Source organism: Rhododendron vialii, chromosome 2a (genome assembly GCF_030253575.1).
Source record: "Rhododendron vialii isolate Sample 1 chromosome 2a, ASM3025357v1".
Taxonomy (NCBI): domain Eukaryota; kingdom Viridiplantae; phylum Streptophyta; class Magnoliopsida; order Ericales; family Ericaceae; genus Rhododendron; species Rhododendron vialii.
This window is the reverse complement of record NC_080558.1, coordinates 34,165,464-34,188,782: the sequence shown is the minus strand read 5'-3', so window position 1 is coordinate 34,188,782 and position 23,319 is coordinate 34,165,464. Positions and strand designations below refer to the sequence as shown.

Below are 23,319 nucleotides of genomic sequence, written 5' to 3'. Positions count from 1 at the left end.
ATGCTTTATTCGTGTCACTTACTAATTACTATGTTTGAACAATTTGATTTTTTCCTCGGATGATGAAGACATTTAGACGTACAAATTGCACTGCTCCAATTATTACAGCATCTTGCCTCCAAATCAAGCTTGTATTTCCCGTTTTTCTGATACGTCCTTTATTTTTTTCCCCCTTCCGGTATCCCAGTGGGGTTGAATCGTCGATTGAGTTGATGTGAATTGAACAAGTTTGTCACTCTAATATAAGATTGTACCAGATCAAGTCCTAGATATGCTTGCTTTGGCAGCTGGTGTTGCCTTTGTTATTTCTTGTTTTGTTGTTCGAAAAATAAAATTTATGCTCAATTGGAAAAGTGATCTTGTTGAGTACCCAAAAAAATAGAGTGAAAATATCAACTACTTTGTGCGGAGCTTACTTTGATGATCAAACCAGCGCATTTGGTTTTGCCTTTTAGAAATTTTGAAAAATTAAAACTCGATAAGTGAATTCGTCATTCTGCAAGCACTCAATTCGAAGTTTCAAGTCCAAAGTTTTGAACCAAAACCAAGTGTTATGATCACATACTTGCGTTTTGGAATTGAACTGATTTTTCATAGGATTTCCTAAAACACGTACCAAGTCCTAAAAAAACGAATTCGGACAATGAAGTAGAGTTTATTTGTACGTGCAATCTCCAAGCACAAAGAAAAAAAATTGCATTCTAATTTGAATATTAGACCTGTGAAACAAAAAAAGAAAATTATTCTTCCTGATCACATGCGAATTAAAAGTAAATGCATGGATCGTAATTAATTTCTTACCTTTCTTATTTCCCTGTAGATACATTATTTCGCAATAATTCAAGATCCAAACAAGAATGCTAAATTTAAATATTATTGCAAAACTATAAATAAAAATACAAAACATACCCCACTTCATCATTAGCATATCATGGTTCACCCGCACGTACATAGATACAAAAGTAATCCAACTAGAACACAGTACAGTACACACAGAGAGAGACACACGAGAGGACGGAAATTAAGGAGGTACTAATACAACGCACAGCTAATTTGATTTTGGAATTCCATTTTTTGATAACCACATTCCAATAATTTGTCTTTTAGAGTTCATAAAATACACATAACACGAACATTAATTAATTAAAAGAAAAATATTAGAGTGGTTATCAACATCTGGAGTGAGCACCAAAATCATTTCCCCAGAGCGATCGATGTTACTATTTTAAAGATAAAGAAAAGAGGTAATTAATTATTGACTAGTCTGCGAATACTTAAACTTCCTCTTCTCACACATATACATACTCTAAACTTTATGGTGGCCTGGGAGGGGGACCAAACCATTTGCAAAAGCTCTGGATAGTTATTTGATCAGATGAAAGATTTTGCAAGTGGTATTGAAAGGCTTAAATATTTGATCGATCATGCAGGAGGAGGAATATTGAGGAAAGGAATGTTGGGAATGTAGAAAGGAGGGAAAGGAGGGAGCACAGGGATTGTATAAGCAGGAAGTGGAGGAATTCCAGGGATTTGAGGAATTGGGGGTGGAAATGGAAAGGGAGGGAATTGTGGGAGAGGAATAGTACTAGTATCAGGCAGTGGAGGTACAAATGGGATGTTCAAATTAGTTGGCAAGTTCTTCATCTCATCATGATCAGTACCATTAATGTTCTCCCTTGCAGCTGCCTTGATCATCACCACCTCCTTTTCTTTGTTTAATAGATGATGATTGTCTTCCACAACTACTGGTGTTGGCATTCCAAGTTGGCGAGCAGCATCAACATGGGAGAGGAGGTTGAAAGCCAAAACCAGGCTAAACAGGAGAATTAAGCTGTTTGGTGAATCCATTGTTGTAGTTTTTTGAGGGAGGAAAGCAGTAGAGAGCTTGTGTTGCCCTTCGTGGGGCTTTATACATGGAGACAAAAAAAACTCCGAACATTAGTCTGGTTGGTTGGTTGGTGGGTTTGCTCGATCTTTACACAATTTTTGTTTTCTGATAAGCAGAGTATTTGATCTAGGCTACTCACACCTTGACTTATCTTGGGGCTATAAATGTCTACCAACGGCCCCATGTCAAAGCCGGATCGAATAAATGCCCCGTACGGAGTGGCCCCATAAATATGGATACCATCTAAAAAATTTCGAACCTGAGATCTTAATTAGGAGGGAGAAAATAGATAAGCCTTAGGCCTTAACCACTAGGTCAACCCCTTGAAGTTTTCTTCTCACACAATTGACCAGCCTTTGATCTTTAGGGTGGGTCATGCCACAAAAAAGTAATTTCATGTGAATTTCTTAGTCCAAGTGTGGATGATCTGCGTTTGACAAAGAGAGAAAATTATAATGACGGAAAATAAGACCCTTTGTTTTTTCCTTATTTTTGTTTGAGTAACGTGTTCTAAACTTAAAAATAATGTATTTACAAAAATAATTTTTTAATTTTTTTTACCATTTAAAAGATATCATCGAGATTTGCACAAAAAATTACTATTTCTGTAAGTACATTATTTTTAAGCTTAAAAATTGCACGTACGTAAGGTCTATGAATTCTACTATATTTTTTCAACTCCTTCTAAGTTAGTATACCGAGAAGTGAGAATACAATACCCAACTTTTTGGTTGATCCGTTGAGGTTCAATTTAACTGAGGATAATCAACTATGAACTATTTATACATTAAAGTATTTAATTAAACGGAAAAAAAAAATCAATGATAATTCCAATGTCGGAATTAAGATCAATTAGGACAGAAATAAAACATTGAAAAAAACTCTTCTTTGGCGTGGTGTAAAGGCATAATATGTAGTTGAAAGCTATGGAAATTTTATATCCATCTCAAAATTAATTGACATTGAATGGAAATGTCTCAAATGTTATTAAGTGATCATCAATTCTACTCCCAAGTAATGTGAGATTCTATTTCCTAATTAACATCCCTCCTCACGTGCAACAGCGTTTGAGGTATGTCACGTATGGCCAATTTTTGGGTCTCTATCATCGTGTAGCCTTTTCGTTGGTCTGTCATCTCAGTATATGGATTGTAAATTTTTTAAAATGTGGGGTAGAATGGATCCTATTCTAATACTATATAGAAACTTTATATCCATCTCAAAATGAATTATGAGTGAAGAGGTCTCCAATCTTATTAAGTGATCACTTATTTCACTATCAAAATATGAGACTCTATTTTCTTAATAAAAAGCCAGCAAGTAAAAAACTCCTTAAAGCATCTTCAACCAGGATTGGGGGTTGCTGCTGCTGCACTACACTGTGTAGCGCGGTTGATCTAGCCATCCATTTCGGCAAGGATGGCTTAGATTTAATCTGAACTCCTATAAATCTTAACCGTCTATTGTTTGGATGAAAATCTGAGCTTTCCATTACCGAGATGGATGGATGGATGTATCGGCCGCACTACACGGTGTAGTGCGGAGAGTGCACTAGAGCACTCCTGGAACCCTCCAACCAAGGATGTCAAATTTGACATGGCATGCCAAGTGAAAAAATTGGCATCTAAAGCAACTGCAACCAAAATGTCAAATGCTTATGTGTTATTTGACGTCTCATCTCTCATGTTAAATTTGACATGTGTGATGTCAAAAATTTTCTTTCATTACTTCACTCCAAAACTACCTAAAATAATATATTTGACAAGTTGTTGGAGTGGGCATCTTATAAATGTCAAATTGTCACGTGAGCCTTAAAAAAAATTTGAAGTCAAAATTGGAACCTTAAGGCATAAATCAAATTATGAATATTGAATATCATTTAACTTGTTATCAACAAAGCTCAATAAAAGAAACATTTTCAAGTAGCCGATCATAATTAATTGTGAAAACATAAAGTTTTGATTTGGTTTGGTTATACTTGCATTTGTCACATACATGCCAACCCCACTTTCTATAAATACCATTTTTACATTTTTTACTGGGGGAGAGAGTGTTCGAATCCGGACCATTCATTCATAGCACGTTTGAACAGCTCAAATTAGTGCTCTGGGTACCAGGCAGACGATTGAAATGAGTGCCAACCCTTATCGAAAGTTCTCCTTTTACTCACTCGATCTGCATGCCCACTCTTTGATAAGAGGAGTAGTAAATATTGTTTCAGATCAGATGTATCAATTAATGCTTTTACTGGAGTAATTACTTCATGCACGCATGTACAATTAATTAATTGAAGATTATTCTGCATTGCGATTTCCAAGACATGCATTTCCGATCGATGAGATGTCTACCAGAGAAATGCTAAATGCAAAGAAAAGACCCTTAAAGTGTACATGAACAGCTCAGATTCACACAGAATGAATCTGAGCCGTTTATTTACCCTTTAAGGGTGTGAATCTGAGCCATTCATGTACACTTTAAGGGCCTTTTCTTTGTCCATTTTCTTTGTTCCTAGCACAGCCCCTACTACAATTCGCATGCAGTAAATATAGTGCTTGCATGCATTCTTGCATGTGTCTAAAGTATGTGTACAACACGTGTTTCTTCAGTGACGACGGTGCCTGAGGCCAGCCAGCCCTCAACATACTGCCTCCCGATTTAGGCTGCATTCTTATACACTTAACTTAAATCAGAGAATTTTGTCTTTATTTGAATTTTTTTTTGCATTTGTTAATTTTGTGCCAATAGGTTATTGATTCGTCTCGACGAGAGTTGGATAAGTGACAAACTTTTGCATTTGTTAATTTTTTGCGCTAAAAAGTGGTTATTTCTCAAAAATACTTTGGTAAAAATAAAAAAAATTAACTTATCTGATTCCTCTCGTCAAGATGAATCAATAACCCAAAAGCTTGGCACAAAACTAACAAATGCAAAAAAAAAATTCAAATAAAGACAAAATTCTCAATTTTATGTTAAGTTTAAGTTAAATTCATAAGAACACAGCCTTAAGATGGCTTTCTTTTTTTTTTTCTTGTTTTTCCCGCTTTTCTAATCTTTCAGATATACTACTATAGTTATATGGGAAATGTTTCACATTTCCCTTTTTACGATTCACACTCTTTTTCTTTTTTCTTTTTTATCTTTATTTACTTAAATTTACTACAGTATCTTACCTTTTATTCAATACACTTTTTGACACATTCAGGAACGATATTGTAAATTCATGTGGATAAAAACCACAAAAAGAGTGTGAATGGTTAAAAAGGGAGTGTGAAAATCATTTCCCAAAAAGTATATATACAAAAATATGGAAAACTGCATTTAGATGTGTACTTTAATTCTTACATTTCTGTGAATCATTCATTATTATCCACCAATTAGACGGTAATTAAATATAACCATCGAGAATTTGGTAAAAATAAGGGGTCAATTTTAGAAATAATTCATCTAGCTTGCATGAAGTTTTAATTCCATCCCTCCAGTACCAATTGTGTCAATTTTAACTTGTAAGTTACTGTCCTTAATTTGGTCTCTCTCGCTGAATTCATTTCATATTGACTAGGGGTGTTTTTAAAAACCGGAAAACCGGACTGAACCGACCCATTTTTCACTTTTCAGGCAGAACCGATTCGGTCCAATTTTAAATATTAAGAAAATTTTAGGGATCGTGAAAGCGTCACTGAATTGAACAGACTTGGTGGATTTTAGATGGGATCCACGCACCAAAAAGCTCATAGCAGCCATACAGGTTTCTTAGTTCAATATCATCCCTAGTTATCTAACTAGACGTTGTTTTCTTTCAATCACTTTAGCCATTAAATGCAAAGTTCTCGTTTCTTTAGCACTTGTTAGTTTAGTTTATATTTCTGTTGAATTTCTAAGTCCTCTTCATTGAGGCAAGTTGAATCCAATTGTTACTCTATTTTTCTCCTTGAGTTCATCCAGTTGCTTGTAGGGGGTTAGATTAGGCGTTCATTCCTTGATCAAATTAGAGTAGTTTTCTACTCTTGGCACGCACACGCATTTTCACTCAACACATGCTAACTCTGGTCGGGGCTCTTTTTCTCCTGCTTCTTGGAGAAAAGTATGCCATCAGTGTCCTATATGCACCTTTGTATGTTTTGTCGTTGTCGTGTCCGGCATGGATAATGCAAAAAAAATGGACGTCACTTTGGGACACATGCGGATAGCCACTCTGCGTGGCTAAAAGTAAGCCAAAAGAGCTCAAACTCTTTTTTTTAGTTCAACTGAGAAACTCGAGTCTTATAAAAGATGTCACACTACGAGGGAAGTCCCCAGGTCGAGTCTTTGCAAGTTCATCCCAAAGAAAGCGAATCCCTGCTGGTGGAGCAGATAAAACACTAATAGCTTGATGTCAGCTTCTACGGCAAAAGCTTTGAGCAAGGGTTTGTGCTACGTCCACTACAAGAAATTACACAATTCCCGACTAATTTTCCCGACTAAATAATATTTAGTCGACAATGGTTACACAATTGGAGACTAACTACTATTTAGTCGGCAAAATGTAAAAATATCACCGACTAATTATTTTTGGTCGCGGAAATAGTATTTTTCCCGACTAATATTTATTTTTAGTCGGTAACTATGTGGCGCAAAGGAAGAAATTTCGCGCCAGACTGGGGAAATTTTGGCCGACTAAAATTTAGTCTGTAATTGATAAAATAATGCCGACTAAACTAAATTTAGTCGGTAATATTTTTTTTTCCCGACTAAAAAAAAAAAGTTAGTCGGTAATTACCATTTTTTAGATTGAATAAAATAGAGAAAACGAAATTACATTTTCCGACCAAATATATTTTAGTCGGGTAATATTATTTCATCCGAATTAAAAAATCAAATACATTTCCCAATTAATAGATTTAGTCATGGAACATTAACTTTTCCCCTTTTTTAAAAATTTCGAAGAAAGGAAATATTTGTTCCAACTACATTGATCGCGATGCAACCTTTTCGATCACTACCGCTCATTATTTTTCCCTTCTTAATCATAAGATTCTCGTAAAATTTTTGCCCGATCGGGCCAAGGAAGCCCCTTTATCGGTTCAAAATTTCTTAAATAATAAAGAATTTTGTTGTCCGATTAAGTGTCTATCCATATATGGTTAACTTCATTCTTGGTATGAGTGTTCAAATTCGTATTACCTCAAAAATAGATGATTTCGATCGTGAAAAAATACCTCAGGTGGGGCTCGGTTAGTTCACTTTAACACTGAAACGTCTCCAAACACATTAAATATCTTTCGATAATGTGGTCGCCAATACCAAATGATCTCCGATTTTAGTGACAATGCTATAATAAGTAAGATGTGAAATCCTAACGGTTCAGATCGACCATTATAAAAAATGATTCGACAGTTACCTTAACTATATATATGTTTGATGTATTTGATAGTTAACTAATTCTTATGTTGTACTTGTTATTGCACTAGCCACAAGATTGCGAGACAATCTTGATGATCAAGATCATTGATTTTCTTGCACTTGTTGAATTATTCATTCCCGTAAATTTGCAGCTCGATCAGGTTTAGAATATCCCTTTATCGAGACGTGAATTCATTAGAAAAATTATATTTTTTGTTTGATCAATTGTCTAACGGAAAACAATCAACTGCAATATTAGTAATAATGATCTAACTGATAATATTAGAGAAGATAAATGGTTCTGATCACAAAAAAAAAATCTCAAGTGGGGCTCGGGTGGTGTGTTATAAGACTTTAATGTTTTTGGACGCGGTAAAAGTTATTCCGACTAAATATTTAGTCGGCCAAGACAAAAAATACCGACTAATTAATTTTTGTTGGGAATGAACAATTTTTTGCGCCAATCTAAAATTTTCACGAAAAAAATTGGCGGGATTTAGGTAATTTCCGACTAACTATTTAGTCTGCAACTCTTTTATAATACAAAACGGCACCGTTGCACCGTATCATACCCATCCAGCTATACACTTCCGTCATCTCCCTCACATCGTCATTCAATCTTCAATCTTCTGACCATCAATATGCTTTGGAGCCTTAGTAGTAGTCTCAATGCCTTTGGAGACTTTGTTATTCTCTTGTTGCTGCTGTTATGAATCTGATCTTGCTCTATATGCCCAATAGTATGAATTTATTAGGTTCTTCAAAACCAAAGATGCAGAACAAGTAGTACTAGTACTAATGGATTATGGATTGTTGGAAAACGATCATGATGATGTAGAGTACAAGACTCCAACTATTGAGAATTGTCGTTACCCCTTGGATGGTTTTGGGCTATGTAGCACCGAAACTCCAAAAGGGCGCCGTGTCCATGTATTGGACACGGGAACACGTCCAAATACGTATTGGACAAGCCGCGTGGCGTGTCCAATAATTTTTATTATTTTTTGATAGGGGACACGCCGGGGACACGGCTGGGGACACGCCGAGGACACGACTGGGGTTAAAATGTAATTTATCATGCTGGTTGATCAATAAAATTAGTCATCTGGATACCTATAGTGGAGGTTTGACCCAATTTAAGTTCCTGCATGGGAAAAACGTTGTCTATATCGCTTAATCGCGTTTTTCAAACGCTGTAAAAAGCGATTTTTCTTGTAGTGAGATGAAATTCGTCACGTAGGTTGACCTTTCATTTACATCTTAATAGTCCATCCATTCGCTATTTGGTTGGATTTCAATTACGTGCATGCACTCTGCACACCTGAATGAAGCTTCCCATCAGATAGAAGTAATCTAGGACTAAAGCATTGTGTTTTCTATTGTAAGAATCAAATATAAGGTTTTTATTATCTGTTGCATAACAAAGCCTGAAGGGAAGAACGAGGCAAAAACAAAGTCCTTATCCAACCTCTTATGCTGTCTTATTCTTATTAGACCAAAGATATATAGGAACCACTACAATTGCTTCAACAAGATTTGTGCAGTGTACAACTGCAATTGAATAGTGAGAGGGAAATAAATGTGTCGTACTAATCATAATCCATTTAAGAGTTTCCTTTTGTCTATGTGGGAAGTATGTTTATAATGCTTGTTATCATGATTTATCATTGTGCTTGCTTTGTTCATAATTCTTGTTGTCACCTTGGAGAAAATCAAATACTTGACATTCATTACTGTCATTGGTTGGGTCTTATGCTGATACAACTTCTTTGCTGCCAAAACAATTGGCCAGTGTCCTTCTAATGAGTTATGCACCATTGCAATTTGTAATTTTCGATTATCTATTTGGTGTCTTAGCTTTTTGTGGGTGTATGTACTTTATGGTTGGAACATTGCCAACTATTTTAGGTGTTGATCTATGGGGGTTTGGGTTGGCTTATGATTGTCGAGCGTTTGGGTTGCCAACATAGCTGGGATCTTGTCTCTTGTTACTTAATAAATTTGCTTTCGCCTTTTAAAAAAAATATCATGGTGTTAGGTTTTTTTTCTTCCCTTGATGTACCCTTGTCAAGTTTTGTATCAATATCATGGGTCTTATTATTGTCTTTTGTTCTTTCCACAGATATTGGAGTATCCGGCATCTCGTTAAAGAATTTATATGAAGAAGCTGAATTTTTGCCGTGGATTTTACCGTAATTTAGTTTTCTCGCTGTTGAACTTTTCTACATTTTGCACTCTAGGGCTTGGATATGATATATTTGATGCTACGTACACTTTTTGTGGTACGATTTTTTGTTATTTTGTACTCTACGAATTTGGATTCCGTTTGTTAAGTATTTGGTGAACACCTTTTATTTATAGAAGTTATAAATGAATTGTTCTTGAATTTCAATACTTGATTACGGTAGATTGGTGAATAGATGTTGAATTTAATTTATTGTGAATCAATCACCCAAAAAGCCGAGCAAAAAAAAATCACCCAAAAAAAAAAATTCTAGGCAGATTTTAGAATTAATTTTAAAATTTGTAATATTATATTTGCCGACTAAATACTTGGTAAAAGCTATTAAATGCTAAAAATAAATGTTACATTTACCGACTAAATAATTAGTCGGTAATTTCTTAAACATTTTCCGACTAAATTAATTAGTCGGTAATTTATTAAACATTTTTCCGAATTGATTAAACATTTTCCGACTAAATTAATTAGTCGGTAATTTATTAAACATTTTCCCGAAATGATTAAACATTTTCCGACTAAATTAGTTAGTCGGTAATTTATTAAACATTTTCCGACTAAATAATTAGTCGGCAATGTATTAAACATTCACCGACTAAATAATTTTGCCGACTAAATACTTTGTCGACAATAATTAAAATTAGCCGACTAAATAATTAGTTGGAAAAATACAACATATGCCGACTAAACTAGTTTTAGTCGGTGATTACCTTTGCCGACCGTGATTCCCCGACCAAATATTTTAGTCGGAAAATGCTATTGCCGACTAAATTTTGACCTTTTGCCGACTAAACTGTTAGTCGGGAATGGTGTAATTTCTTGTAGTGGTCCCACCAGCTGTATTGGTCAAGAGGAAGTAAATTATACGGATTGAAATAAGACTTAACGGAAGCTTTGATTCGTAAAGTATCTGCCAAGTCCGTCGGATGAGATTGGGGCAGGTCAACTTTTAACAAGTACAACTTCTTCCCCTCCAACCATAACTTCAGATTCGGAGTCATCATTTTTTTATGGGAAAATTTTGTTCTCAAATGGTCTCTTTTTCTAACAAATAAAGATTTGACATTGCCTTAAAAAATGGCAAGGGCGAAGGTGATGTCAAATCAATGTAGGATTCGATAGCTGTCAAATGACATTAAATTTGAGTTTGTGTTGACTTCAAAAATGTCAACTACAACTACTCCGCTACGTGTGATTTGATTGTCAAATCATTTGCCTAACTGCCTTAGGAAGAAGGCCGGAAATATGAACTGTGTTGGATGAGGTCAGGACTAAACTATGCAGCTTGACAACGTTGCAATTTAACGCTCAGAATCGAATACTTCGTGTGAAGATTGGTATCTCTCTCCCAAAGTGTTTCGGTAAATAACTGAGAGATTGTGGGTCCCTAGCTTGCCTGTTTCTCTAGTCTCTTACGCCTCATGTTTCCTGTTTGTTGCTTTGTTTTTGCTTGCCTCGTGTTTCCTGTTTGTTGCTTTGTTTTTGCTTGCCTCGTGTTTCCTGTTTGTTTGTTTGTTTGCAAGGGTGATGCCCCGTTGAGTTTGTGTAGCTTCTTGCTCTATTAATGATTGAATTTGTATGCCCAATTTTCGCCCCCCACAATACATCAATTTACGGTCTGCTCTGCGATCAACTGTACAGGGAAGACTTGTATTAGACTCCCTCCGGCAACGCTTTGTCTCACAAGTTTTACCCTTCCCAGGCGAGTCCAATGAGGCCTGAGTCGGGTTAGTTTACAGGTTACCAAAACGGAGAAAAATAGGCCTGCAAAACATAAACCACTTATTTGAGTACAATAGCTTTCTCCAGGGAAGACTTGTATTCGACTCCCTCCGGCAACACTTTGTCTCACAAGTTTTACCCTTCCCAGGCGAGTCCAATGAGGCCTGAGTCGGGTTAGTTTACAGGTTACCAAAACAGAGAAAAATAGGCCTGCAAAACATAAACCATTTATTTGAGTACAATAGCTTTCTCCGTTAAGAAATCTCCAGCCTTTCTCCTAAGAAACAACTTCCAAACCACATCAAAGAGCACCCAAAAACAGGCCTCCCAAATACCACAATCTTCTCATTTTAAGTCTTGTAAAAGCTCTTTCATCTATCTGTATGAAATTCTACTTTTCGCCCTCCCCCCCCCCCCCCAAAAAAAAAAAAAACAAACATAATCATCGCTTGTGGAATGTAATGAGATATTAGTTATCTTCTATTTCCCACTGATTTAGCAAAAGTCAAAAAGCCAGTGCTTGAAAGCAAAAAAAAAATAATCATAGAACCATGGGGCAGCAGAGGCTCTTTCCTCCCCCATTTGTCAAAACAAACAAAGCGTAACTGAGACTATCAACATAGAGAAACGAGCCTCCCATTGCAGAAACTACCTACATACATCCCAACATTTCAGCAAATGAAATCCTACCGTCATTGACCCTTGTCCTAGTCTTGACACATTCGTCGTCTTTTCTTGTTTTGCTCTTCTTGCCCTTTCGAAGGTGAATATGTCTTTTCAAGTTTTGAACTTTCTTGCCCTTCCAAAGGTGGAATCTATTGGACAACGGTCAGTGTTCTCGTGTTTTTCGGTTGAATCCCCTAAAGCAAACAACCCCTGCACACAATTTGGATAAATCAGAACATAAAGGAAGGTGTGCACACCAATTGTTCAATCAATGAATGCTATGGAAGGATGCGTTGATCTAAGTAGCAACTTTCAGAGGTTAGTCTGGATTGAAAAAGAAATATCAGGTCAAATCTTTCCAACCCTTGTGGGGGAGAACAATTTTGTTCACCTTTACCAAAGGTGAGGGTAACCTTACCCACATTCGGTAATAAGATATATTGCGGGTATCTCTTTGATCATTAGAACTGCTACCTTTTTATAAATTAATTTTTTATGAAACAATGCAAAAATTCCACTCAATTGCATAGTGGCAAGTGCTTGAACAAAAAATCCAATTCTTAGATCTAAAACTAGAGAGGGCGAAATTAGATTTTTTGGATCTAAGACTAGAGAGGGCAAAAACCATGGGCATCTGGCCCTAGGGCCTTAAAACCTTAGATGGATTTAAGAGCCATTGTAATTTCTTGCAAAGATACTGGATTTCTAAGACCCTCACACATAGTGCGGGGGACCTTTCCTTAGTAAACTGGGACACAACATATGTAGCATCTCTTCTCTGACTAGACTGACTGAATCTAGTACCCAATAGCAATTTGTGGAACATCTTTAGCCTAAAGATGAGGAATGGAACAGAAGGAAACAAACAGGTGTGGGCTTTAGTGGCTGCAATGATTTGGAGGGTGTAGAGCTGCAATGACTTATTTTAAGGATTATTCTAACGTTCGCTCAAAGAGTGTAGGATAATAAGTAAAAGGTGCATTGATATCCGAAAAAAGTGTATTAATATCCGTAAAATATGCATTGATATCCGAACTTGTTTGAAATTATTGGCATATTATCCTACTCCTAATGGGCGGACGTTAGTAAGACAGTAATTTCAATAGCTCCACTTCCGAATCCTATCTAATGACCTGCTCTTATATTTTGACAAGAAGAAACCTATTTCATACCTTCCCCAAAACATTGCTGGATCTTGTCAGTTGATCCACCTGGTTTCCCAAACAAAGAAGAGAAAAAATAAACACGTATTAGACATGTATACAAAGCACTGAGCAGATTGATCTGAGCTTATGCACTCAATCATTTCTACCTCGCATCATATTTCTCAAGGAGGTTCCACAATACAAAGTCTTCTACCTCGCATCATATTTCTCAAGGAGGTTCCACAGTACAAAGTCTTCTTTGTGAGATTTCGTATCGATTCCCAGGGAACATTAATCGGGCTTCTACTTGATTCGTCATCAGCAAAAACGTGTATGAAATTTACAGTAGCTTTAGTATAACAGCCTAAGCAGATATAATGATTGAAACGATTTGGTGAACTGGAATAAACTCACCTCATTTGTTTGGAAGTATGTTCCATTCAGTGGAAAACTTCCTCTCACTGCTCTCTGCCAGGGTATCTGTTCATGGTCATATGAGTCTCTCTCTCTCTCTCTCTCTCTCTCTCTCTCTCTCTCTCTCTCTCTCTCTCTCTCTATATATATATATATATATATATATATATATATATATTTCAGTCCGTTTCAAATGAGGACGACCTCATTTTAGTTAAAATGCGGATTTTCCCATTTCTCCATGTTAACTTTATAGGATCGAAAGCTCGTAAATCACATAAGACTTACACGTACGATTGAAGCGCAGCAGAATTAAGTTGCTTCAAGCTTTTCACGATCTGAGGCCCGCTCTACAAGCACCAATTACGTATACGAACACCGTCTTCTCTTCACGCCGGGTAGAGGAGACTACTAGAGTCTACTCTTGATATCCACACCGCAAATCCTAGGGTTCTTAGATGGAAACCCTAGAGAGAGAAGATATTTGACTGGAGAATTTTTCTAGAGGAAAAAGAGAGATGGAACTCTAACTCTTCCGTATTGTGTATATCTCTAAATATCTACAGGACTATATTTATAGATTAAAGTCCAAGAGTTCAAAGTCTCCTAATAGATGTAGGTGATCTATTATCTTTGAACTCTCCTAACAGATAGAGATTAGGAGTCTGTCTCATCCTTCTAACCAACTCAATCACATAACCCATGTGGACGACACATGTGGGTTGGGTCTGGTCCGAACCGACCCATTTTTCTAACATCTCCCACTCGTACACATTGGGCTTTAAGGAAAAAATCTCATCCATGTCAATCTTATCAATTCTCTCTTCATACAGGAAATGAGGCGTGCAACCGACGAGAAAGAAACAAGCAATATAGGAGTACGATATTAAGCTTTCATCAAACTAACATGGCACATCACTCCACAAGATCTCGTCATTTCCCTAGACAAATCTAGCCACATTGGATCGAGCATTTCCAATCCCTCTTGAGTCCCAGCTCAGAGCTATGCTCAACCCCCTTGCGTTGGTGTGCTTCCAATTTCAAAATTATTTTTCATTTTGATATACTATATATAAAAAGATAATAACTTGTGCCGGCACAAAGCACAACCAACCGCATAAATGAATGTGATACTAGAAAGTCTTCCTTGAGCCATCATGTCAATCCATGTCAATCTTGTTGCTTTCCCAGTCATGCTCCATGGGACCCTGACATTTCGTGGCCTTAGGTAGTCAAGCTAGAGTAGCAACACAAAGTCTCTACTTCATGACATAGTCTCAAGTCAAGTAAGGGTAATGAGTGGTCATAAAAATGACTCTTAGAGCCCACACAGGATAGGAAATGGATCCACACTATCACTCCTCTAAGTATGGTCGACAACAACACATATGGTAGGATTCACATGCTACGGTGGAGCAATCCTTAAAGATTGTGTCACGCTCAAAAACACCGTACAGACATAAGTACAGTCGCTACTAAAAGTGCCTTACTCGAGACTCTCAAATTTGTCACATGCACTGCGCCCTATCTAGTTTTCCATCTGGCTCAATCAAAGGCTACACAGACTCTGTGTTTGGTCAAGAGTGACCTCATCTTGGTCCAACCAAGGCGACAATACTCTAAACTCAGCATCATATAAAGAGTATAAGTATGTCTCATCTCGCTCGGCCATCAGCACCAAGGTAGGTTACCATGTGAGTTGGTCAACCCTATGCCTTTTGACACACAAGTGTAAGTGCATAAGAATTTAAATGCAACATGATTTTTATTATCACAATCAACTCGAATATAAAAATTAGTGCATAAACAATAAATATCCGAAGGTGTCTCAATAAAGCATAAACAACTCAAATCCTACGAAGTCTCAGACTACTAACATGGCTCTGAAAGACATCCCTTGCAATAGGCTTAGTCAAGGGATCAACAACCATACTAGTCGTGGATATATGCTTTAGGACCACCTCTCCTTGCGCAACCATGTCTCGAATGTAGTGAAACCAAATATCAATGTGTTTGGATTTTCCATGACATTTGGGATCCTTGGTATAAGCGAGAGCTGCCGTACTATCACAATATAGAGTCACAGGCCCACTAGATCTAGGCCCTGTGTCAAGGCGCCGTAAGAATCTCCGCAACTAAACAGCCTTTAAGACCTAGTTATTGCCAATGGTCTTGCCCCCAAGCAAAAGATCAACCAACTCCCACACCTGATATTTACCCATAGAACTAAACTCATCTTCCATAGCAGCTAGTCATTTCTTACAAGCAGGTGAAGACAGAGCCTCATTATATGAACTAGGCTCATCTTCCTCTTGAGGAGCACACATAAACGATTCCCCTTCAATCTCAAAACGATGACGAGGAATACTTTCACGATGGCTCCTACATGGCGGAGGATCTTGAGAATCAATAGTCTAGTGGAGTACTCCCACTAGGAGGCAAGTTACTCCCACTATTCTCGGCGACGCTGAGAACAGGTGTAACTTCCTGTGATTCATACATCTCATAAAGATTCAGATCTCCCCTCACATCTTCTCTACTTGGAAACTCATGTTCAATGAAATTCACATCTCTGGACTCATCAATCTCAGTCAATCCACCATCAGGTTGTTCGCATATCATAAAATAATGCGCACACTTAATGACCCCCAGTGTCTCAAATGGTCAAGCACTGGCTTCCTACTTGCCTATAACTCATATGGTGTAGAAGAGGTTGATTTACTTGGCACACGGCTAAGGATGTAAGCCGCACTTAATAGAGCATCTTCCCAAAAACTAATTAGAAGATTAGTATGCGCCATTATCGACCTAACCATATCTAACAGTGTACGATTTCTTCTTTCTACAACACCATTGTGTTGCAAAGTACCTAATTTCGTTAACTGTCATTGGATACCTTTATTTTCACAAAGCCCTTTAAATTGCTCAGATAAGTATTCGCGTCCGCGATCTATCCTCAGAACTTTTAGGGTTCTCTCTTTTTGATTCTCAACTTTTTTAACAAATCGAATGAAGCAGTCCAATGCTTTCGATTTATGAGTGATCAAATAGACATTTCAATATCGCAAATAATCATCTATAAATGTGATAAAGTAGGTACCACCATGTTGTGCCCTAACATTCATGGGTCCACAAATGTCTGAATGTACTAGCTCTAGTGGACTTGTAGCTTTCACTGCTTTACCAAATGGTTTTCTTATTGCTTTTCCTGCCATGCAAGACTCACATATTGGTAGGTTGACTTTAACGAGTGGGCCTAAAAGGCTTTCTCTAGCTAACCTAATCATCCTATCTTGGCCAATATGACCTAACCTGGCATGCCATTTCACAGAACTGGAAACAACGTCATTATCATGAAAAGCCGTAAATGCATTATTATTCAAACCATCCAAATCCAAAACATAGAAACTACCAAAAATAGATCCATGCCCAAACGGCTTATTATCTAGGCAGATTAAAAAACCATCTCTACTGAAATTAAAGGAAAATCCTAACTCAACAAAAACTACTATTGATATCAAGTTACATCAAACTCCAGGCACATAAAGTACATCATAGAGAATAAGTGTGCAACCACTTTGCACTTCAGTTGATAAGTGCTAACTCCTAGCAAATACTCGGCTGAACTATTCCTCATAAATACACTCTAGCTACCAACAGGAATCCGACGATACTTGATAAATCCTCCTCGTTCTCGTGCTACATGTTTTGTCGCTCCTGTGTCAACAATCCAGTATGAGCAACCAATACATGAGAGAAAACTAAGCAATCTATGCGAGAAATATGGTAAGATGGTACCTTCTTCGACTCAGTGCAATCACGAGCGAAGTGTCCAATCTTCTGACAGTTGTAGCAAGTGACTTTGGATTCATCCTTCTTGCCTCTGTAGTGCTTAACACGTTCTTTTGGCGCATTATCTCTAGCTTCTCCATGCTTAGCCTCACCATCTTGCCTTTTGTGCTTAGACCCAATTGTCTTGCGTTGGCCAAGTTCAACCACGAGAACCTCATTGCCTCGCTTAGCATCTTGGCGCTCGGCTTCAAGCTCAAGATGACACTTCAAATCGTTAAAAGTTTTAACCATTTCATTGTGTGTCATTGTGAGCTTGAAATGGTCCCATGTTTCATCAGGTAAAGACCTAAGCACATCGAGAATCTGCTGCTCATCTGTTAGAACGTTACCGGCAGTCCTAATGTCGCGTATCATAGCCGACATAACCCTCAAATGTTCAAGCATGGAATGTGCTTCGTTCACTTCGATGTATGGAATAACGCCCCAAGCGTAGGGCTTAATACGTCAGTTGAAGCATGATAATCCGGAAGACCGGGATCGTACCCACGGGAATATTTAATACGGCTTTGCTGGATTTGTAGATGTAAGCTCGAGTTTTCGGGTTTTAGACAGCCAACTTGGTTTTACGTTTGCAGTGGGAAGTAAAAGGGGCTAAATTGAAAAGCGAATAAACTAAGTTAAAAAGTAGGTTAGGTCTAAGAATTACTAACACTCACGACTCAAGTTAAACTGCATTTCTCATCTAATTACGCGGTTCAGGATACACAATTAAGGTTCCCAAATCGGAAAATAAGATGGTTCAATTACCAAGCTAGCTCTAGAATTCATTTAGCAAATGCCTCATGCGTCAGAACTCCAAGCATCTTGTGTGGTAAGTAGGCGATGCTCTTACCTACACATGATCAAGGAGATTAACACCTTAGCGATTTGACAAATAAACCCGAACCCTACATCGATTCTCGAGCCAAATGTTTAAACTTTATGGTGAAAAACGCAATTCTACTTGAGCCATGAGGTGCTAATCACCCCATGACCTAACTTTGGAAAACTACTCACACATATCTATTGAGATAAGAGCAAGCAAAAATCTACTTAGCATAATTGAAATAATAACGCTAGAAGAAAATTAGATTAAACGATAGATCAAGGGATTTACTACAACTTTAATGAAGACAACAATATCAAAAACTAATTAATGAAGACAGAAAATTAAAGATTCAAAGTTGGAAATTGAAGAACAACCAAGAACAATTCAAAATCTAGATCTAGATCTAAAAATGATGCAATCAAATCTATTCTACTTGTTTGTACAATGACATCACGGGCTTTTATACTCCAAGGTTTGCGCACGAAATATTCTTCAGGAGATGCTTCAAAATTACCCTCCGAGAACCTCGGTACCGATAGCAAAGGCCTTACGTTACTGTGCTAAGAGCTTCGGTACCGATAGAAGTCAAAATATGGTATCAATATCGAGCTGCTTAACTGCTGTCGCTGAAACCCTACTAATACCCTCAGTACTGATAGAACAAATCAGTAGGTATCAGTACCGGACTGTTTATCTCCAACACTTGACTTTTGGTCCTGGCCTTGGCCGTTCGTCTCGTCGGGTCACCTTCGGGTCTTTCCGGCCTAAGCTTTGGGACTTGATTATTTCGTTCTTGATCATCTTTGCACTTTGAATAATCTTGACAAGTTTTGGGCTTTACAATTCCTGAATTGAACAGTTTTCCTACAAAACGAACTAAAATACCCTACGAGTAGAGGTAATTAAAACAACTTAACAATAAAATTAACTAAAACTAGATAACTAGCGTACTCTCTATTACATTATCGGGTGCTTATCACACCCCCCAACTTGAGGTTTGCTAGTCCCTAGCAAATAAACTACAGGAAATTTGAAAACTAACGTCCTTCCAATCCATTCCGCTATCATAACTTAGAACATGCTCAACATTGTAAACTAACAAGAGTTCAACAATCCAGCTTTTTATTTCCTCTCTACAATCCACAATTTCAGCATCAAGCAAGTCTAAGAGCAAGCTAAAAATAGTTGTGTCCTCGAACAAGGAGAGGATACGGGACACAAACTTGTGAATTCAAACTAAACCATATCCCACGAAGAAGTGCTTTATAAACAGGCAACAACGAACAAGAAATACTATGCCTTAACAGCGAAAGCACTTTATTCAACAGAATTTAACAACTATCAGATGACTTTGGATAACGAAAGGAAAACATGTCATGCAACTAATTATGCAAATATCAACAGTCAATCACAAAGGAATCGATGCGCACAAAAGATCAACTAAGGACTTTTTAAGCTTGTAATGACCTTGGTTACAAAGGGAATGGGCTACAAAATAGTGTAGTGGTCATATGCTAGCATGGTTCATCTACCCTTGGCCACTACCGACCCTAAACTACCCAAGACATGACCACACGCCTCCAAGCACTAAACAAAGTTACGAATAAGATACTAGATAAGACCTACTAAACTACTACCACCGACTCCATCACACCTAGTCACTATCCTCATCCGGCTTTTCACGGTATTGAGCCTCGAGCTCCCCCTTTTCATTAGATTTTTTCTCATCCGGAATGTATGCTAGCCCATATGTCAAAACAATCCTCTCATCAAAGTATTTAACGCTCTTTCCGAATTCGCTTTTGCTCTTTCATAGCATTTCTTTGATCTCATTTCTTTGAGGAATAGGGTCATTTGAGGTGAGATTAGTAGTGATAGAGATTGATGAGCCAATTTTGGGGCTTTTTGGAGAGGGAGATGAAAATTTGGGACTTTAACTTTTGTAGTGGGAGAGGAGAGATAGAGAATCACATATCAATTCTTTGCATTTTTGCATTCCAACCACTTCTATCACATTCACACCACCCCCAAATCTCCTTGAATCATTGAAAACCACTTTCACGCAACCCTCCAAAATCCTTGAACATTAAAACAACTAAATTAACAATAAAATTAACTAAAACTAGATAACTAGCGTACCCTCTATTACATTATATGGTGCATATCAGAATGTTGGAGGTTCATTTTATAACTGTCGAACTTCAATGTTAACGCGCGCAACCTAGTTGCCGTTGTGCCACCAAAAGTAATTTTCAGCTTGTTCCACATTTCTTGGGCCGTAGCGCAGTTTTCAAACTCACCAATGAGATCATTGTGCATGCTGGCTAACATAGTAAAGCGCGCACAACGGTCTTTCTTGACCCAATTTTGATAAGTTTCCACGTTTCAGCAGTCTTGGGCAGTGGTCCCCTCTTCGGGGACAGTCATTGTATTGGTCAAGGTTTCAAGTACTTCTTGCTCATTCAAGAGATACTGGATTTTCTTGTGCCGTATGTCATAGTTTTTCCCATCCAGTTTCTCTCCCTTAACAAGATCAGCAACAATAGTCTTTGAGGCCATTTAACTACATTTATTTGCGTATACACGTACGATTGAAGCGCAGCGGAATTAAGTTGCTTCAAGCTTTTCACGATCTGAGGCCCGCTCTACAAGCACTGATTACGTTTTTGAAGTTTTATGTTTTGACTACAAATATTTTCCATATTAATGAATATTTGGTGTTTATTAAAAAAATGAGGACGATGCAATAGTGAGAATAAATCTGATGCGGGCTTGCCTTGGCTTGGTGTTGTGTCACGATTAATAGAGTCCATTGGATTAAGAATTGTTATTCTCGGTTGTGGGTGCGCCGACGTGGAGCGGCAGCGAATCACGGACTTGGAGAGAGCACTGTTATGCACCTATTATTAATGGACTATATTTTGTCTCTTTAGTCTTCTGCCAAGCGGGGTTTTAATCTTAAGCATATTTTTTTTCCCATGTGGCTTGATTTTCCTTCTTAGGAAAACAAAACTTTTCAACAGTTAGTGGTTGGACTTGGATGGACTCTGTTTGTTTAAAAAAAAAAAAAGGCTTCCGGTTCTGTTTTTCAAGTACCTTTGTCAAATAAAAATTGTTTTGGAACAGGTTTGCTGGGACCGGAGAGTTAAACCACCATTTGATGAATTATAGTTACAAAAAAAAAAAAAAAAAACTTGGCTTTGGTGACTATTTTTGGTGAAACCGAGTTACAAGGCAGGGACTGCAAGACTGATTTTTCTTTCTCATCGTTTTGGATTGATATGGATTAGAATCTATATCCTACTGTATCTGTTTTCTTTTCTGGAAAATATTTAGCGATCCCGGTGTAATTAAGTTGATCATGTATTGATTGTTTATTGATGTGTTACGGCGCAAACAATTGTACCCTTACTAATCAGACTTCACCCATCTTCTTAGAGGATGAGTGTGGTGGAACCATCCATACACTTACCGATTATGTGCATGTTGGCATGGATGGTCAATTGAAGGGATTAATATTTATATGTGTTTGGAGATGGGCTCTCATTGATGATAGAGACCGGAGACAAACTTATTATATGGAATAAGTGCAACACCCTCATTGGTTTTTTATTTGTAAGGGGGTTTTTTATTTGTAAGGGGGTGAATTTTTGCACTTATGTTTGTATAATATTTCTGCCTCCCATTCTTGCATAAAATATTAATGAAGGACTTAAAATAACTAGTCTCATCCTCTTACTGTTATATGGATTCATTGGAAATTTTGTCTAAAAATCGATTAAGAAATAATGATTTACACCATGTGTTGGAGTGATGACTACGAGCATTGTAGATTTTCGATCTCTATCCATGGTTAAAATCATTATTTGCTTAATAGGGTTTTAGGATAAAATTATTGTAATGTGTTAAATATTTCCAATGCGCAAATAAATGCAATGAAATGGCCTCGAAGACTATTGTTGCTGATCTTGTTAAGGGAGAGAAACTGGATGGGAAAAACTATGACATGTGGCACAAGAAAATCCAGTATCTCTTGAATGAGCAAGAAGTACTTGAAACTTTGACCAATACCATGATTGTCCCCCAAGAGGGGACAACTGCCCAAGACCGCCGAAACATGAAAACTTATCAAAATTGGGTCAAGAAAGACCGTTGTGCGTGCTTTATAGGATCGAAAGCTCGTAAATCACATAAGACTTACACGTACGATTGAAGCGCTGCGGAATTAAGTTGCTTCAAGCTTTTCACGATCTGAGGCCCGCTCTACAAGCACCGATTACGTATACGAACACCGTCTTCTCTTCACGCCGGATAGAGAAGACTACTAGAGTCTACTCTTGATATCCACACCGCAAATCCTAGGGTTCTTAGATGGAAACCTAGAGAGAGAAGATATTTGACTGGAGAATATTTGACTGGAGAATTTTTCTAGAGTAGAAGGAGAGAAGGAACTCTAATTCTTTCGTATTGTGTATATCTCCAAATATCTGCAAGACTATATTTATAGATTAAAGTCCAAGAGTTTCAAAGTCTCCTAATAGATATAGGTGTGATCTATTATCTTTGAATTCTCCTAACAGATAGAGATTAGGAGTCTATCTCATCCTTCTAACCAACTCAATCACATAACCCATGTGGACGACCCATGTGGGTTGGGTCTGGTCCGAACCGACCCATTTTTCTAACAGTCCCCTTTCCCGATCGATTTTTGATGATCCGAGCCGCTCAATATGATCAAAACGTGATTTTAAAGATACTCGCGAGAAATCAACAAAAAAAATTACTGGGAAGGGCTTCATTTGAACAGTTTTTTATTGAACGGTTCAATAGAAAACTACTCAAATCAAGCCCTTACCGGTCTTTTTTTTTTTGCCAATTTCAAGTGGATACTCTTAAAATCACGTTATAAACACATTGAACGACTCAGATCATCGAAATTCAATCAGGAAAGGTGAGTCCGCATTTTAAGCGCACACAAATGATACAAATGAATTTTTTTTATTTCTCTGTGATTCGTAACACGAATTACAACTAGACAACTAGAAATTATCTATACATGTGACTTTTTCCCTCACCAGCAGGGTTCCAGAGACCATTTCTCTATCTTGTTCGGCTGTTTTTTTGCACAAAGAGGATACATCGTTGAGTTCTGCTTTGCGAGACTCGCATTCAGAGGTATCTGCACTTTCAATTATCGGTATAAGAT

General features: G+C 37.5%; 1 protein-coding gene and 1 long non-coding RNA gene across 2 annotated transcripts; both read right to left on the bottom strand.

Moving 5' to 3' along the window:
• Positions 1–1,422: 1,422 nt before the first annotated feature.
• Positions 1,423–1,848, bottom strand: LOC131317468 (uncharacterized). The gene has a single exon (XM_058347016.1). The coding sequence runs from the start codon at positions 1,846–1,848 to the stop codon at positions 1,423–1,425; it is 426 nt and encodes a 141-aa protein (XP_058202999.1).
• Positions 1,849–11,721: 9,873 nt separating this feature from the next.
• LOC131312799 (uncharacterized) lies at positions 11,722–13,368 on the bottom strand. The gene is made up of 3 exons (XR_009195985.1): positions 13,254–13,368; positions 13,067–13,105; positions 11,722–12,104 (listed from the first exon to the last, which is right to left on the bottom strand). It is a non-coding gene; the product is annotated as an uncharacterized LOC131312799 (long non-coding RNA).
• Positions 13,369–23,319: the final 9,951 nt, after the last annotated feature.